The sequence below is a fragment of the Erpetoichthys calabaricus genome, chromosome 4, assembly GCF_900747795.2.
Source record: "Erpetoichthys calabaricus chromosome 4, fErpCal1.3, whole genome shotgun sequence".
Taxonomy (NCBI): Eukaryota; Metazoa; Chordata; class Cladistia; order Polypteriformes; family Polypteridae; genus Erpetoichthys; species Erpetoichthys calabaricus.
In genome coordinates, this window is record NC_041397.2 from 46,936,724 (window position 1) to 46,954,537 (window position 17,814).

The window sequence follows — 17,814 nt, forward strand, 5'->3', positions numbered from 1 at the left end:
ACAAAAATATTCTGAGTTGCAGTGCTGTGTTGTCCAAACGTAAAAGTTACCATAAGCACTAATGAAATCTTTACTGTGATGCCTACATACGCCACAGTAATGTGACAGAATACCTGTAGAAAGACTGGGCCCTCTAATGCAATAATAGAAGCACTTTGACTTTTGGTCAAGATGAAATGTAACAGCCTAGAGTTGTGATCCTCAAAGTTGTTTCCAAAGCAACAACAATGGCAAGAGACAATGAAATGGAGCACCACATTATACAAATCAATACAAACACTATTTACCCACCACACCACAATCGCCTTGCAAAATCATATATATTTGTAGTTTGCTTTATCAATATCTGTTACTCAGTTTAAATATTTGTAGGGCAGTCTGTTCCTAGGTGTTGCCTTTATGATGTGTATTGTGGAAAATATGAATTCACAATTTTATGTTCACACAAAAAAAGGACAGAGAACAAGTGTTTCAAGTTCTGCTTTAATGGGGTCATTCATCTTCAGCTCAATCATTTTATGTTCTAATGCAGCACATTAAGGCAGATTTGAGTGATGCCTAGAATCAAGGAAGACTCAATCACATGAAGCGGATTATCAACGAAATTGAAATACACTTTGTACTCCATCAGGATATTACCCGAATGATCTCCTCTTGCCTGAAGATTAGACATTAGTTTGATTATGTGATTCCAGTAGAAAGTTTTCAGTCTAATGATCCTACTTTTGCATATCTGTCTCAACTCTCTGCTATGTTTGGGAGGAGACTTAAAAAACATCCACTTTTATGATTTGCTAACCTCACAGCACATAAAATGTAAAATCATCTTTCACTGCCAAAACAGCAGACAGGTGTTTGCTAGCTTAGGGGGACAATGAAATACAGATACACAGCCAATGAGTGGAGAAGTTTGTTGTTTATTTAAATAATTATATTGGCTATGATTCTCTTTCTTCCAAAACCATTTTATGCAGAAATTAACCAATCTGACATAATAATTTGAGAATCTAACCAAAGGCATATGAGGTGCCTGCCTCTTGCGTCTTAAAAAATGTTCAATGAAAAATATGGGACTAAAATATACAGCCTAATTCATATGGACCTTGACAACAGTAGATAGCAATCTCTGTCCATATGTATATCCAGAATGAAAAGTTCCCTCAACAAAGCCAAATCCCAGCGTGAATGACTGGCTTTTAGGTAGTGGTTGTTAAACAGACTTACACTGGTTGAAACAATGATTAGACAAGGTAGAGTCATAGTTCCCATCCACACTGTCAGAATGATTTTAACCTTGACTTACTGTGTCTTAGCCTGGTAGTATGGTGTCTGATTCTGGAATAGAAACAGGGCTTTTGTCAGAGTGGCGCTAATAAAAAATAACTTAATTTCTATCTCGAATAAGCATATCGCACATGCAATTCAGTTCTGCTCTTCTAAAACATTAAATATGGCTTTATTAAATGTTAGAGCATTAATCAACCAGATGTTTTCCATCAACGATCTTATTAGTGATAGGAAAATTGATTTTCTTGCACTCAGTGAAACGTGGCTTAGCTCTGATGGTGCGGGTGTTTTAATTGAATCTGCACCTCCGAATTACAGCTTTGCTCATGCGGATCAGCAAGGTAAGAAAGGCGGCGGTTTACCAAACATTTACTTGAGCCGGTTAAAGTGTAAAGATGTCAGTTTTGGTAATTTTCAAGTCCTTTGAGTATCTTGCCATTGTTATTCGTGAAGTTTCTCAGTTTCTAGCGTTATCCGTGTATAGACCTCCTAAATACAATGCGTCTTTCTTTGAGGAATTCTCAGACTTGGTGTCATTTGTAATTACGAACTATGACACGTTCCTAATAGTTGGTGACTTTAACTTTCTTATCGATAATCAGTGTGACCCGAAAGTAAAAGAATTCATGAACCTCCTGGACTCTTTTGATTTGAGCCAGCACATTAGTCAGCCTACACACAAAGCAGGTCATACGTTAGACTTACTAATTACTAAACAACTAAAAGTTAATGTGAAGCAGATCATTGATATTGGTCTATCAGACCATTTTCTCTTACTATTTTATACAGAAATAATCACAGAAAATATTCATGAGCAGCATATTGTTAAAAAAGGCTTCTTGTAAATTTTGAAGCTGCTGATGAATCAAACATTCTAAGCAACCAGTCCGTTTGTAGTGCTTACTACAATAGTGAGAATATTGTAAATAGTAAGGTGGAAAATTTTAATACTAAGGTGAGAGCTGCTGCTGACATAGTCGCACCTGAAAAGATAGTTAAAAAATCTTCTAGCACTGTTATACTATGGAAGACCCAAAGAGTGTCTGATCTAAAGAGAACATGCCGGAGTGCTGAGCGTAAATGGAGAAAAACTAAACTGATTATCCATTATGAGATATTGAAGGTTAAAATAACAGAATACAACAACATACATAGTCCATCATGAGAGGCGGTGTTATTTCTCTAGAATTATAAATAACAATGCCATTAATCCCAAAGTCTTATTCTCTACAATTGAACATCTGCTAAACCCAGGTCATTCAATGGAATGCCTCCAAAATTCTTCCAGTGAAACTTGTGAGGCTTTTGCTGTATTTTTTAATCAAAAAATTAATGATATTAGAAATAATATAGTACATCTCCCCAATACTGATCCTCTTAAACCCCGGTACTCCATTATAAACAAATTAAATTCTTTCACCAGGATAGATTTACCTGATTTATATAAAATAACTTCTCAACTGAGATCCTCCACTTGCATCCTTGACCCAGTACCAACAAGTTTTTTCAAAGAAGTATCGGCTGTGCTAATTGATAACATTCTTGACATAGTAATCTCGTCATTAGATACGGGGGTCTTCCCAGACTGTCTTAAGACTGCTGTAGTTAAACCCCTGCTTAAGAAAAATAATCTTGACTCCTCTGCTTTTGAAAATTTTAGACTTACAGTATTTCTAACCTGCCTTTCTTAAGTAAAATTCTAGATAAGTCAGTCATTATGCAGCTTAATGATCACCTCAATAAACATGCCATTCTTGATAAGTATCAGTCGGGTTTCAGAACAAATCACAGTACAGAAACTGCACTCATTAAAGTAGTAAATGATTTGCAGGCAAATGCAGACAGAAGCCATTTATCTGTTCTCATACTCTTAGATCTGAGTGCCCCATTTCATACCACTGATCACAATATTCTTAGAAATCGCCTTAGTCAATGGGTGGGCCTCTCTGGCAGTGTCTTAAATTGGTTTGAATTCTACCTGACAGGTAGAAAATTCTTTGTTAGTTGTGGTAATTATACTTCAAAGACACATGATATTCTAAATAGTGTTCCACAAGTTTCTATCCTGGGTCCACTGCTCTTTTCGATTTACATGCTTCCGTTAGGTCAGATTATCTTGGGGCATAACGTGAGCTGACACACAGCTGTATTTAGCAATAGCACCTGATGACCCCGACTCTCTTGATTCACTGACACAATATCTCACTTGTGTTTCCGAATGGATGAGTAGTAATTTTCTCAAACTAAATAAATAGAAAACAGAAATTTTAGTGATTGGCAGCAATGGATATAATGAGGTAATTAGAAATAAACTTGATGCATTAGGATTAAAAGTCAAGACGGAGGCAAAGAATTTAGGGGTAACTATTGACTCTGACCTGAATTTTAAATCACATATTAATCAGATTACTAGGACAACATTTTTTCACTTAAGAAATATAGCAAAAGTTAGACCTCTTATAACATTGCAAGATGCTGAGAAATTAGTTCACACTTTTGTTTTCAGTCGGCTAGATTACTGCAACTCACTCCTCTCAGGACTACCCAAAAAAGAAATTGCAATGAGTGTAGAATGCAGCTACTAGAATCTTAACTCGAAAAGAAAATCTGAGCACATCACCCCAGTTTTGATGCCACTACACTTGTAACCTGTGTTATTTAGAATTGACTTTAAAATACTGCTTATGGTTTACAAAGCTTTAAATAATCTCACTCCATCTTATATTTCGGAAAGTCTTACACTCCAAATTGTAACCTTACATCTTCAAATGAGTGTCTATTTAGAATTCCAAAAGCTAAACTTAAAAGAAGTGGTGAGGCAGCCTTCTGCTGTTATGCACCTAAAATCTGGAATAGCTTGCCAATCGGAAATCGCCAGGCTAATACAATGGAGCACTTTAAAACACTGCTGAAAACACATTACTTTAACATGGCTTTCCTCATAGCTTTATCTTAGTTTAATCCTGATGCTCTGTATATTCAATTAATTATCATTATTATTCATGGTGGCTCGAAAATCCGTACTAACTCCTACTTTCTCTTCTGTTCTTTTTCCAGGTTTCTGTGGTGGCAATCTGTGCCACCACCACCTAATCAAAACACCGTGATGTCCCTACATTGATGGATTAAAGGCCAGAAGTCCACATGACCGTCATCATCAAATTCTTCCATAAGAACCCTGAATACAATGAGGACTGATTGAGGTAATTTATGTTAGGTAGAATGCCTAGTGGGGGCTGGGAGGTCATGTGGCCTGGAACCCCTGCAGATTTTATTTTTTCTCCAGCCATCTGGTGTTTTTTTTTTGTTGTTTTTTTTGTCCTCCCTGGCAATCAGACCTTACTTTTATTCTATGTTAATTAGTGTTCCCTAATTTTAATTCTTATTCATTTAGTCTTTTTTCTCTTTCTTCATCATGTAAAGCACTTTGAGCGACATTGTTTGTATGAAAATGTACTATATAAATAAAAGTTGTTGTTCTCCTACACCCTGGCTGTATTTCGGTGGAGGATTTTTTTTAATTTTAAAGATACAATTTGCATCAAAATCAATATAAAATGAAGGAAAATCAGAAATCAGAACAGTAAATATCAAAAGTGGTTTTAACACCAACCTAAGACAAAAAGATTAGAGATGCAAAAAAAAAATATATATCAGTGGAGTTAAGTGGTATTGAATTCCATAGTAGCTCAAGCTGTCCTTCATGGCCTACAGAGCCAGATAACAAATGTTTCCAAGTAAGTAGGCTTCAGTGCTATAGACTGACAACTTCGTCATGCTTCTAGGCATTTTGAATAGGAAGCACTGCTTAGGATTATGCAAGACACCAAATTTGTGATAGTTAGGGGAAATTAAATGGAGGGCCTCTTTTCAAAGTAAAGAAAGTTAAAGTTAGATCAATTTGATGGAAAAGAAGCTGACAGACCATAAGAATTCCTGCCAAGCTAGTTTCCCAGATATCTAAAGTCCTAAACCACAACAGTCTTTTTTTATATAAATGTGGTTAGTTATTTTCCTTAGTTGTTGTTGTTTAAAAATATAACAGAATTGTTTAGAACAGAAATAAACAACTACAATTCAGGTTTAAACTTAGAGTTTAACTTTAAATAAGGTTTACAAGATGCTTAATAGCTTAATACAGGTATCTCCCAAAATATGACAGTTCAAGACACAAGTTTATAAGGGACTAGCAAAATACCCGCGCTTCGCAGCGGAGAAGTAGTGTGTTAAAGAGGTTATGAAAAAGTAAAGGAAACATTTTAAAAATAACGTAACATGATTGTCAATGTAATTGTGTTGTCATTGTTATGAGTGTTGCTGTCATATATATATATATATATATATATATATATATATATATATATATACATACATATACACATATATTATATATATATATATATATACACATATATTATATATATATATATATATATATATATATATACATATATTATATATATATGTTATGAGTGTTGCTGTCTTTTATATATATAATATGCACACACACACACACATAAACATATATATACATATACAAATTTACATATCTACATATATATATATATATATAGACATAGATATATACATACATACATTCACATAAATTGCGCGTCCCGTTTTGAATCAATACTGGATGGGATTTATCCCGTATTTTTTTTATAATTTTTTTTTTAAAGCAGCGTCTCATGCAAATCATCCCACACGCATTTTATGAAGATGCCTCCTTTCCTACTTTTGATTGGGTAATACTTGATGTCATCGTTAGTTTGATTGGTGTTTTTAACTGTCCAGTGAGGAGGGCGTGTCTTTTAAGTACAGTCTGCAAAGTGTTGGCACTGAGATGTGGCGTCAGCGCCATAGTTGAAGCCCCTAACGTTGCGGTCAGCAAGTCGGCTAACATCCGCCATGTGCCGTCTTTCAGTTGCGAGAAGCAGATCATAGAATTGTTGAAACTGTTGCCCCTAACGTTGCGCCACGGCGTGTGGTTCGTTTATACCTCGTGTCTTCTCATTAAAGTTTTATCTCGCGAAAATGTTATTGCAATCCGCAGCGGGAGCGTTTCTATAAACTTAATTTAAACTTACGTTTTACACCGTGCTTTGTTTCCCTTATGAACATGCTTGTATGCTTAACTCGCTCCGTTCTCAATTGTTTAATTAATTTTTTGCTCTTCGCTGTTTGCGGCTGTTCCTCCATTTCCCCCTACTTCGTTCTTTTATCTCGCGAATATGTTATTGCAATCCTTAACGGGAGTGTTTCAATAAACTGATTGAAAATAGTTTTGCATTTACCTTTTTAGTAAAAGGCGAGCTTTTAAGCCTGAGAAATCACCCCGTAAATGCACACGTTTAATTGCACATGTGTTAATATGTATGGTTACACAGTATTAAAAGACAGTGAACAACGTCAGTTACCTTTGTTCCCGCGTTTGATAAAAGGTGAGCTTTTAAGCCTGAGAAATCACCCCGTAAATGCACACGTTTAATTGCACATGTGTTAATATGTATGCTTACACAGTATTAAAAGACAGTCAAAAATTAACGTCATTTACCTTCGTTCCCGCGTGTGACTCGTGCTGTAAATCTCTTCCTTGTTTTTAGTTCACGTGATTACGTAGGAGGCGTGATGACGCGATACGTGACTCCGCCTCCTCCATTACAGTGTATGGACAAAAAATATGTTCCAGTTATGACCATTACGCTTTGAATTTCGAAATGAAACCTGCCTAACTTTTGTAAGTAAGCTGTAAGGAATGAGCCTGCCAAATTTCAGCCTTCCACCTACATGGGAAGTTGGAGAATTAGTGATGAGTCAGTCAGTCAGTCAGTGAGTGAGTGAGTCAGTCAGTGAGGGCTTTGCCTTTTATTATTATAGATTTCATTCAATGCCCATTTTGAGCTGAGATTTATCATCTTCACAGTTACAACAACCAGTGCAGCATTTTTAACTAAGTGCTACAGACTGCTGTATGAAAGAAAGGTACGAGAAGCTAATCAGATCAGACTAGCATCTCATTATTCTTTCATGCAAATAATCCATCTGCTGCTACCACCTCTACCTGTACTTCATCTGGGCACTCACCTTCAACTTCTTACCTCTGTCATCCTCCTGTTGCAAGAGGAAGTAAAAAATGTTGGCTTTGTTTGCAATTATAAGTGTACACTGATTACTAAAAGGTAGAAATTATTATTGAGTCATTAATAACTGGAAAATGGCTTTTAATAACAAACATTTTTTCACCCACTGAAATTAATGATGCTTATTATTTTTGAAATACGAGAGTTCACTTTACAAAGAGTCATTAAGGAATGCATTTGTCGTAAACAGGGGGGAAACCTATCCATAACCAGTTTCGATCTGTGCTCCTGTGTTCAAGCTAAAGTAACAGATGGCATATATGATTTTAATAGATTTTACACTAACTATTGGAATATAGCATCCTCTATCATTATTTTAAAAATTATGACTATTTCAGTGAATATGTGTTTTTTTCTTTTCTTTTGAATTTGTACCATTCATTTCCTGCCACTCTTCATATTTTGAATTCTACCTTGTTAATGCTGCCATACCCCTTATTTTGCACACCACCTCTGAACTTTCTGCTGCTTACATTTTGAGGCTAAACTAATACATGAATGTTTAGTTTAAGAAACATTTTAAACAAAATATTTGGCACACCCCAATTCAACAAAAAAAATAAAGACAAAAATGGTAGTAAGTATGCAGATTACCACTGCAGAAAGTAACATTTGGATAAAACTAAGTCAAAAGTCAATAAACATAATCAGCTCAAAGAGTATATCATCTGAAAGAGACCAATAACTGAAAAACACATATACTACCCTACTGCTCACCTAGCAGGTCCATCCATTTTCAACTCTGTACAACTCTTTCCTGTATATGATGTCAACTAATCTTTTATTCTTTTATAAACTCTTTTTAATCAGTATAAAGCAATATCTTAAAGATCCAACAAAGACAGTTAAATATATTTTGCCTGTTCATTGTGCATGTCACTAAAAAAAAAAAAAAACGGCAACAATATAGCATTCTTAAAATTCATTGTTGCAGGGGGCCTGAGCATATCCTAGCAGCCCTGGGACCTAGACAGGAAGCGGCTCTAGACAGGGTGCCAGTAAATCAATGGAGACCAATAAGCACAGATCCCCATGAACATGTACATGGGATCAATCTGGAATTTTTATTATCATCATTTGAAAAATATAGTTGTTCACAAAAATTTTTGGAGTGACATAAAAAGATTGAAGAAACAACGGAGGGAAATCATCATCATTATCTACACACAAGCAAGAGTCAGTAAACCAAAACAAGCAACCAGAACCAAACATCAAAGCAAAACGTAAACCTTGGGCAAAAAAGGCTTAGTCAAAAGCAATGCTGCAGTTCTCAAAACAAACTCGTTTTATTTGCTTCTGACTAACAATAATCTGCATGATTCACTAAAATAATCAAAGATCACACACTGGAAACTGTGTGCCACTAACATACTATATATCTGGCAGAACAGGAGGGTGTAAAATGCCACATACTGTAACTGGCAACAGGTATCGCAAACATGAACAACATGGCTTTATCCATGCAAAGATCAATGCAAACTGACACTTTAGAACAAGAAACTAAATGGCATCACCAGAATTAAAAAATGCATAAGCAATAAGAAATATTTAAAACTTCCAAAAATTACATAAAGTCTAAAGATGCCAAAAAATAATTTATTACAGAAGTGGTCAATGTACCTACACATACAAATTTTTACGGGTGTGGTAGGAAATCCAGAGAGCTTTAAAAAAAAAACCAAACACACATGTGAGGAATGTGCAAACTCTGCAGCCTCACTTGGGTACAGGATATGAATCCAAGATGTGGGATCTTTGAGTCAACACCACATCAGACTGCACCACACTGCACCACAGAAGCTTCCAAACCCTACAAAACTCTTTTTGTTTTACCTCACTTTGAAAGCTTAACATTCATGGCCAATAAACTGGAATGTTTCAAATATTATAATATTTATTATGAAGCATGTATAAATTCAAATAGTAAGAGTTTCAGGAAAGAGTACTCTATGCTAAAAGTGAAAACATGGCTAAAAAGTCAATTTACCAGTGTTAAAAATGAGCATGGGTTACAGTACATTCTTTAGAAATTCTGTAAGAAAAAGTGTATTATAATGGTAGTTTAACCACATGAATCTCCTTTAAAAACTACCCTTCCAACCTTCTCCTTCTCCTCCCAAAGAGGAAAGTGTAATGAGCTTCTACATCTAAATTCCATTGCCTGATATGCTTTATAATTTAGTGACAGGCATCGACTCCCAAAGGTACACTATCCATCACTGTTGCCTTATGGACATTATGCCATCCCAGGAGTAAATGATGAGTGACAAACTGCCACAGGTCATGGGCAGGTGCTGCTTTGGAGAGAAGACAAGTATGTTAAAATGCCAGAAGTGACAACAAAGATTAAAAGAATTCTGAACAGACAGGAATTTACCTTCTGACATTCAGTTTCAATAATCAATGTTTGCAGTATTCTCACAGAAATGCAGCACATAGACTGTACATTACAAAAAGAAACCTGAAAACACCCATTTTGTTTTTATATAGAATTCTTCAGATTACTATTTAGCTCAGAACAAACCAGTAACCTCTAAAGTAATTTAGCATAATCTATTTTATTTATATAGTATCTTTTCAAAGCATAAAAGTGTCAATGTATAAAATAATAAGGTGTAATAATTTAAACTGCCTGATTTTAATCAAAGTACGGATCATACAATTCATGTCTGTAATTGTTACAAACTGCTGTTGGCGTGCAGTAATTCAAAAAATGTAAAACATTATTTTTTCCAAAGAACAGACATTTTGTAAAAGTGACCAAAATAACCCCCAAATTTCCAACAGTCTAGATTAGAGAATCATCGTCAACAAAGTATGAGATGTTTGGTTAGCAAATAAAGAGTTGATGTCCTTTAAATCTTTGTGCCCATTTCATATTACTATATTGGATTACAGTCAATGCTTTATATTTCATTTTGCAGATACCTCTACAAGATAAAAATACATTAAGATCATTAACATAGGTAGGTTTTAAAATTGGTGCACAAGCCCATTAAGTGACTTGATTAAGGTCACACAGTTTGTTGCAGATGAAGACTGAACCAGAAACTTTGGGTTTGAAAGTCCATTAAGCGAACTATCATGCCCACAGTACTTGCCAGATACAAACTATAACAAGAGGAGGCAACAGCAGTACTTATTTTTATTTAAATCTGAGGATAATCAACCTAATAGTGGAACGCAAACCTGCCTATGTATAATGTGACCGAGAATGATGATGTGAAGTAGGGGCCTCCTACAGCACAGAACACTGAAACAGAACTTAGGTAACAATGTGCATATTAGTTGTATGTTAAATTATAATCAGTGTAAACTATCAAAAAAAGTCCCAGTGACTAAAAAGGGTTACTGAAAGTGTTTTCAGAAATAAATGATTAAATGATTCAAAACACTATAGTAAGATTATAGAAAAAAAGCATAAACATAATTCTTGATTTAAAGGCTACAAGCAAATTACTGAAAATCTTAAAAAATGACATTTCATTGCTGCAGCTATAATAAAGACTAAAGGAATGGGCAAAAACATATACTTAAAAATTAAAGGCAAGTTAAATATAAGCTAATAGTTATTAAATACACCAGTGTTCAAGGCAGTTTTTACATTAATTTGTTGGACACAAGTATGAAGTACACATAAAAATAATAACATAACAAATTGTTAATTAAGGTGGAAATAAGTGATAAAACAATGGAGCTTCAGATTTCGTAATTGCAAAATGTAAAATTCACTAAAATTATTTTTGTGAGATTTTTCATGTTGACTGTGGTGGAAAGCAATTGCTTCTTTAGTGTTATTTCACAGCTGAAACTGCTGTTTCCTTCCTTAGCTGCTCTCCAATGCTGCTGCCACTTTCATGGCACCTTTCATGCAGCTCATTGCACTCTCGTCTGCCTCACTTCTGCTTTGCAGTGCTCTTATTGGGCCAGAGGTAACACCACATACACTCCCTACCTCCAACATTTTAACATTTTAAGCTGATCCAAGCCAGGATCCTTTCATAAACTCACCAGCAGCCACTCGTAGCAGCCACAGACTCAGGCCAACGGTGTTTAGCAGCAGATAAGCTCTTGCATATATTTGCTCTCTGGCCACACCTTCTTTTCCACAATCTGGATCATAATTTTTGCCATGCTACTGCATATTGACAAAAGGTTGCAGATGAAATGCAGGTATGAGTGGTAATAGTCACTAGTAATAATGAAGGGAAAGATGGTACATGATAATTAGCAATAAGTTACATAAGGAACTCAAGTAGGAGGAAAGAACACTTTAACTGGTAAAAAGTTTGGGTCGTACTGTATTTGAGCATTAATTAGTTGGGTGTTTGTCCAGAGTCTAGAAGAGTGTTTGTTTATGACAACGGAATATAGAGTCTGAAAATGCACACAAATACTCCATATATTTGCAGTTAAAAAAAAATATGGCTATGTCGCAGTGCTAAGAAAGAAGTAGAAAAGAATCTCTCAGCAACACATGAATTCCTATAAAAAACGCCCACAGCTTCCTGCATGAAAAAATTGTGTTAACATTAGATAACTTACTATCCACCCCTCATTGTCTACAGTATGCCTACAATTAACAAACTGACCTGGCAAATGTCCGCCAGTTATGTACAGTAGTTGGCACTGAAGTATAAAATGACTGTACCAAGTCTACAGGGATATATAGGAGAAAGTGGCAGCTTTAACATAGCAGGATTAAAACAATATCATGGTGACTTGCCCTTTGTGCACGTTCCTTTAGCTCCTGCTCTTGTGCTAGGAAAGCTTCCAGTTTCTGCTGCACGTTGATGAGTTTATCTGGGTTGACCCTTAAAGAAAGAAAGAAACAAACAAACAATTGCACCAAATTTAGAGTGTCAGATGGAGGCAAAAAACATATTTCAAAACTACTGGCTGACTGCAGAGACACTATATCGGTTAGTTTAAATTTACTTGTCTAAAACAAATTAATGTGACTTTCCACTTGACAAACACACGAAAATCTGACAGAATTTTTAAAGCTCACTTTACAATTGTTTATATATACATTTCTTAATAATTTCATTAGAAAACTAAGCAAACATAAAGCATATGCACACAGTTTATTTTAATTACACTGTAGCTCTGTGACATATGTTCACAAAAAATGTACATACGAATACAGCATTTGTACCGAACCTTCCTTTGTAAAACAAACAAATAACTACATAAATAAATAACTATGGATTTTTTTTCTTAAGTGTTTATAATTTTTGCCTGGAACTGTGACGTTTCCTTGTTTTTGATTTTAACAATTTTTAAAAAGCACGTACAAGCTTTATCCTGTAATTCCAATCATTAATAAACAACAAGATCATTGTAGCACACCACCTTGCAAACTGACCACACACATTAGTTCTTAGCAGCACTACAAATTATACAGAATGACTAACCCAAAAGTCCTGAATATATTCTTTATTCTAAAGTAAAATGCAGTCCAATTACATACTAAAGAACAGAATTAGCCCTAGAAAAGGCACCAGTCCATCACATGGCCCACTCAAAAGCACTTCCACATTTATACTCTGCCAATTTACTGTCATCAATTAACATAATAAGCGTGACTCTGGGGATGTGGCAGAAAAAACAAGTGCAAAAATAAGAACACACAGAGTCCACAAAGACAAGTACAGGATTCTAGTCGAAGATGCTGGATCTGTGAGGCAGTAGCCTAACCAGTGCAACCACTATGCTATCCTACAACAGGAAACTTGGAAAAACAAAAAAAAAATGCTTGTTGTGTTGCTAATACATTTTTATTAATGATGTGGTCCATTTTACCTATCATACAGGTAAATGATGGCATTTGACAGCAGCAAGGTGGAGACTAATTAAGCAGTAGTGTGGAAGAAAAGCTGTCACATGAAGCAAAACCTATAAGCTGTAATTGAGAGGCAAGGCCAAGGAATGAGGATACTGAAGCAGATTCCAAAGGGCTGAAATGGGAATGATTAAGTGAATTTAAAGAAAAACGAAAAATTTAATGGCATACCTTAAACTTAAACAATGACCTTAAATCTGAACCTTTAAACAAAATACTGCTTGAGCAAGTGCAACCTGAATCTGAATGCCTTCCTAAAAGGCAAGTTGAAAAGAAGGCAATAAGAAAACGTGACCAATGAATTGTAAGAACCAAAAAAATCTTCTGTTAATTCTCAAATTTGCGTAGTATATAAAACACAGATGTGTCAAAGTAAAACTAAACGATCAAAACAACTGTAGATTTTGAATGCACTGCTAAAGATTGATTTAACTGAAAGTTTAAGCATCTCCTAAATGGGCATACATTAAAATTGTGATAAAAACTGTGCAAATACCATCCTCAATTGTTATTCATCATCAATAACTTGATAATTATACTGTACACAAGTGTTTTTTTTTTTTTTTTTTTACAACTGGTGAGCTGTGGAAATAACAGTGCAGTGGCACAGCTCCTGTGCTGAGAGAAACATGCTCCTCAGGTGGTTGAGGCCTGTCTGAGAAGGACAGGACTACTTGAAGAAGCCAACATAAAAGCAGCTCTGTGATCTCTGTTTTGTGTACACAGCACTTAGAGTGCACTGTAGCAGCCAGGAGGCGTGTCATTGTTTATTTTAATTATTTCTCTTTTGATTATTCATCTTCTTCATAATATTACTGTAATTATCAAGTAGACTACAAGTACATTACAGAAAAAACAAAAATATGACAGCTTATAATTAATTAATTATGAGAGGCATTTTATTTTTTTTATGCCATAGTTATTATGGATAAACATTTTTTGTTGATATTTTATTAGCATGGATTTTAAGGATTTGTTATTTATTTTAATATTTTATGGTCACTAAACAATAAGAAAATAGAATTTCATTCTGTTAATAAAATGAGGAGTTAACATCTGTTCTCTATTATTTAATTAGTTTTTTTAAAGGGATACAGAAAATAAATAAATAAATCAGTATTATAACTGTCCAATCAAATAACATGAAGTCGGTGATCAATATCTGTCTTAAAAACCTGATTGAAGCATCCCTAGAAGGGACCAAAAAACTCCCGGAATCTATCAATAGCACAGAAGTAGGTTGAAGTTATCTACTATGCAACTTGATACCATATATCTATAGTCTTGTCAATCTGTTTGCCAAGTGACATTTTTCTAAGTTGATCAAGATTCTTGGTTTAACAGCAATTGTGCCTGTGGCCTTCCATTTCCTGATTACATTCCTTACAGTTGAAACTGACTGTTTAAACGTCTGAGATAGCTTTTTGTAGCCTTCCCCTAAACCATGATACTGAACAATACTTGTTTTCAGATCTTTTGAGAGTTGCTTTGAGGATCCCATGCTGTCACTCTTCAGAGACGAGTCAAAGGGAAGCACAACTTGCAAATGACCACCTTAAATACCTTTTCTCATGATTGGACACACCTGTCTATGAAGTTCAAGGCTTAACGAGCTAATCCAACCAATTTGATGTTGCAAGTAATCAGTATTGAGTAATTACATGCATTCCAATCAGCAAAATTACAAGGGTACCCACATTTTTGCAGAGCCAGTTTGTCACATTTGATTTAATTTCATACAACTAAATACTGCTTCACTAAAAATCTTTGTTCAGAAAACACCGCAGTACTGAGATGTTCCCAGGAAATGAAAGACTTATCTTTTTTTGTTGAAAGTAGGGTACATTATTATGCAGGCTGAGAGGGGTTCTCAAACTTTTTCATATGACTGTACCAGCGAAGTTAGGAGTGTTTTTCTTAATTTGGAAAATTAATATAATGCTTTTACTCCTACTCCTAAGAATAGGACTAAATTTGCATCACTATGAGATTTTCAAGCCAGTTAGGACCATTTTCCTACTCTGAGACGCTTGATACACATGAATACTGGAGGGTAATGTGGGATTTAACTTTAGCACTCCCAAGGATTACAGCAGTAAGAGACTGTGGCTGTGCTTTAGGCACCTCTCCAAGTGACTGCTACATTAAATTTAATGAGCCCACCAGAAAGGCAGAACCATTTGGGACTACTAGCAGAGCCTGTTTTGAACAACCATATTCCTCACTGTTATGGACTGACTCAGAATTACCTCTCAGCAGGACAGATGTGATGCTAGAAGTGCTTCCAGGTTGGACTTCAGAAGTACTTCTAGCCCCATTAACAGCCAAACATGGAGTTGAGGGAGAAGTAGCGGCAAGGGATTATCTGAGGAGGTGGAAATCAAGGTGAACAGAAAATGCCAGCACATGGGAAAAGCTTGAAATTGGAAAGGAAGAGTTGAGCTATATTTAATGAGACCCACAAGAGGCTGAATCTGAGTGAATTTCTTTCTATACACTTTCTTTTGCAATTCCCTTCCTGGAAAACCTTACCATCTCCTAATAAATCATTCTTTCTTGAACTCTGGAAGGATCTGAGCGCTATTCTGGGCATGGGGAGATCTCAGGCATGCCCTAAGCAGCCACAGATGATTTAAGGTGATGCTCACTTTGCGTACTTTGCCTTGCAGTCTGATGCTGTTTATAATAACAGAGAATAAAACGTAAAGTAGGTGGTACTATTTAATAATTAAGATAATAAAAAAATAATCTAGTGTTTTAACAAAATGGCAAATAATTGGTATTTTTTGTGCACAGAAACTACTGTTTTGTGGCTACAATTTCTAACTCCATAATATAACAAAATATATCAACAATTTTTTTTTTTACAGAATACATCCATCCATCCATTTTCCAACCCGCTGAATCCAAACACAGGGTCACGGGGGTCTGCTGTAGCCAATCCCAGCCAACACAGGGCACAAGGCAGGAACCAATCCTGGGCAGGGTGCCAACCCACCGCAGGACACACACAAACACACCCACACACCAAAAGCACACACACAATAGAAATTTTGCTTTATATTACAACATTAACCGCTACCACCACGTTGTACAAATAATATAAAGTACCACCAACATTCTATTTTAGACTTTAAGAATTAAGAAATTTGCTATTGAGGAAAGTTTATGAATAAGTTCTGCATTCCCAATGTTCACCCAACGGAAAAGGACAACTAAATGCTACTTATTTTGTAATATTCAGGATATTTTACTTCTGTACCGGAATACAAAGTTAAAAATCTGTAGTGTCCGCTTTTCTGTCGTTTATACACCACTTAGTGACTCTCACTACAATATTTTTGTTTAAAGCCATGGCTCACATCTTTTTAACATGAGAATAATGTAATGTTTAACATTTTCATAGGACTAAGACATAAATCATTCTGTTCCCAGGAGGTATTACATTATTTAAATGTGTGGTAACAAGCTTTTTCTTTTGTTTTGCTCATCTTTTTCAAGTAAATGCCACTGACAAACTTTCAGTGTCTATGAACCTTAAATCTACAACAAACAGAAAATGTAGCAGACGGTGAAAACTTAACAGCAAGAGCTTTAAAAATGTAGAAATGTAAAATATGTTCAAATCTCTCCCTAACAGGTGAGCATGGAAAACTAATTATGCTAAAAGAGCCTGTTTCCTGCTCTTTGATTTCTTCTCTAAACTGACTGCATAAAAATGTTAGTCCTGTGGCAGGCCAAACCGACATCCAACATTAATGTAATAATTACAGAAGGTTTGCTTTACAATTACAAATATCAGGCTATGTCTAAAGCAACTAAAATATTTTTGCATGAAGATAAACTATATTTAGTTGTAATTTTGTGATTAAAGCTGGCTTAAATTAATTGATATTAAGGAATGTTAAATGAATGAAATAAGCAAAGAAGTAATAAAAAACAAATGGTGAAACAGCTAAAGGGTTTTATACAATATGGGTTCCTTGCTTAACAAACAACTACTCCAAGATGTGATGTCGTAGTGTTTTACTGTCCCTGTTCTTGACAAGGGAACAATGCAAACAAGTACAGGTTAAAATCATAAGTTGCTTAAATAAGCATACTCGAGTTAATCTCTCTCATTTTTGACTGGTAAAAAAGCTGTTGCAGATTCTGAATAAAATGACGCATCAACTTTCCCTTAAATAAACACAATTTCTAAAGCAAGATTATAATAGTCAACAAACATATAGTTTTTCTAAAGGCTATATGTTAACACTAATCTCAATTTTACCAAAATATTACTTTACTATATAAAAGTGTAAATAGCAAACCTGTACCACTTACAATTAGAAAAGATTTCAATTAACACACAGCATAAAACTAGAAAACATGTCACATAACTACACTGAATTGGCTTCTGAATATAATCAGAACTCAATCAACTGAAAGAAATGTCATGTGAATTACTTGTTTCTTCCTTTCCATAGTTATGTGCAGACATTAGCTGTCTCAATCAACTTCAAAAAACAACACTGAGCAGATATTGTGTTACACACCTCC

General features: G+C 35.1%; 1 protein-coding gene across 1 annotated transcript in view; it reads right to left on the reverse strand.

Moving 5' to 3' along the window:
* The window catches only part of ddx10 (DEAD (Asp-Glu-Ala-Asp) box polypeptide 10), a 459,716-nt gene that overhangs the window by 345,735 nt on the left and 96,167 nt on the right, over positions 1-17,814 (reverse strand). Inside the window, 1 exon segment of the mRNA XM_028799405.2 lies at positions 12,154-12,241. Coding sequence (XP_028655238.2) covers positions 12,154-12,241 — 88 coding nt within the window.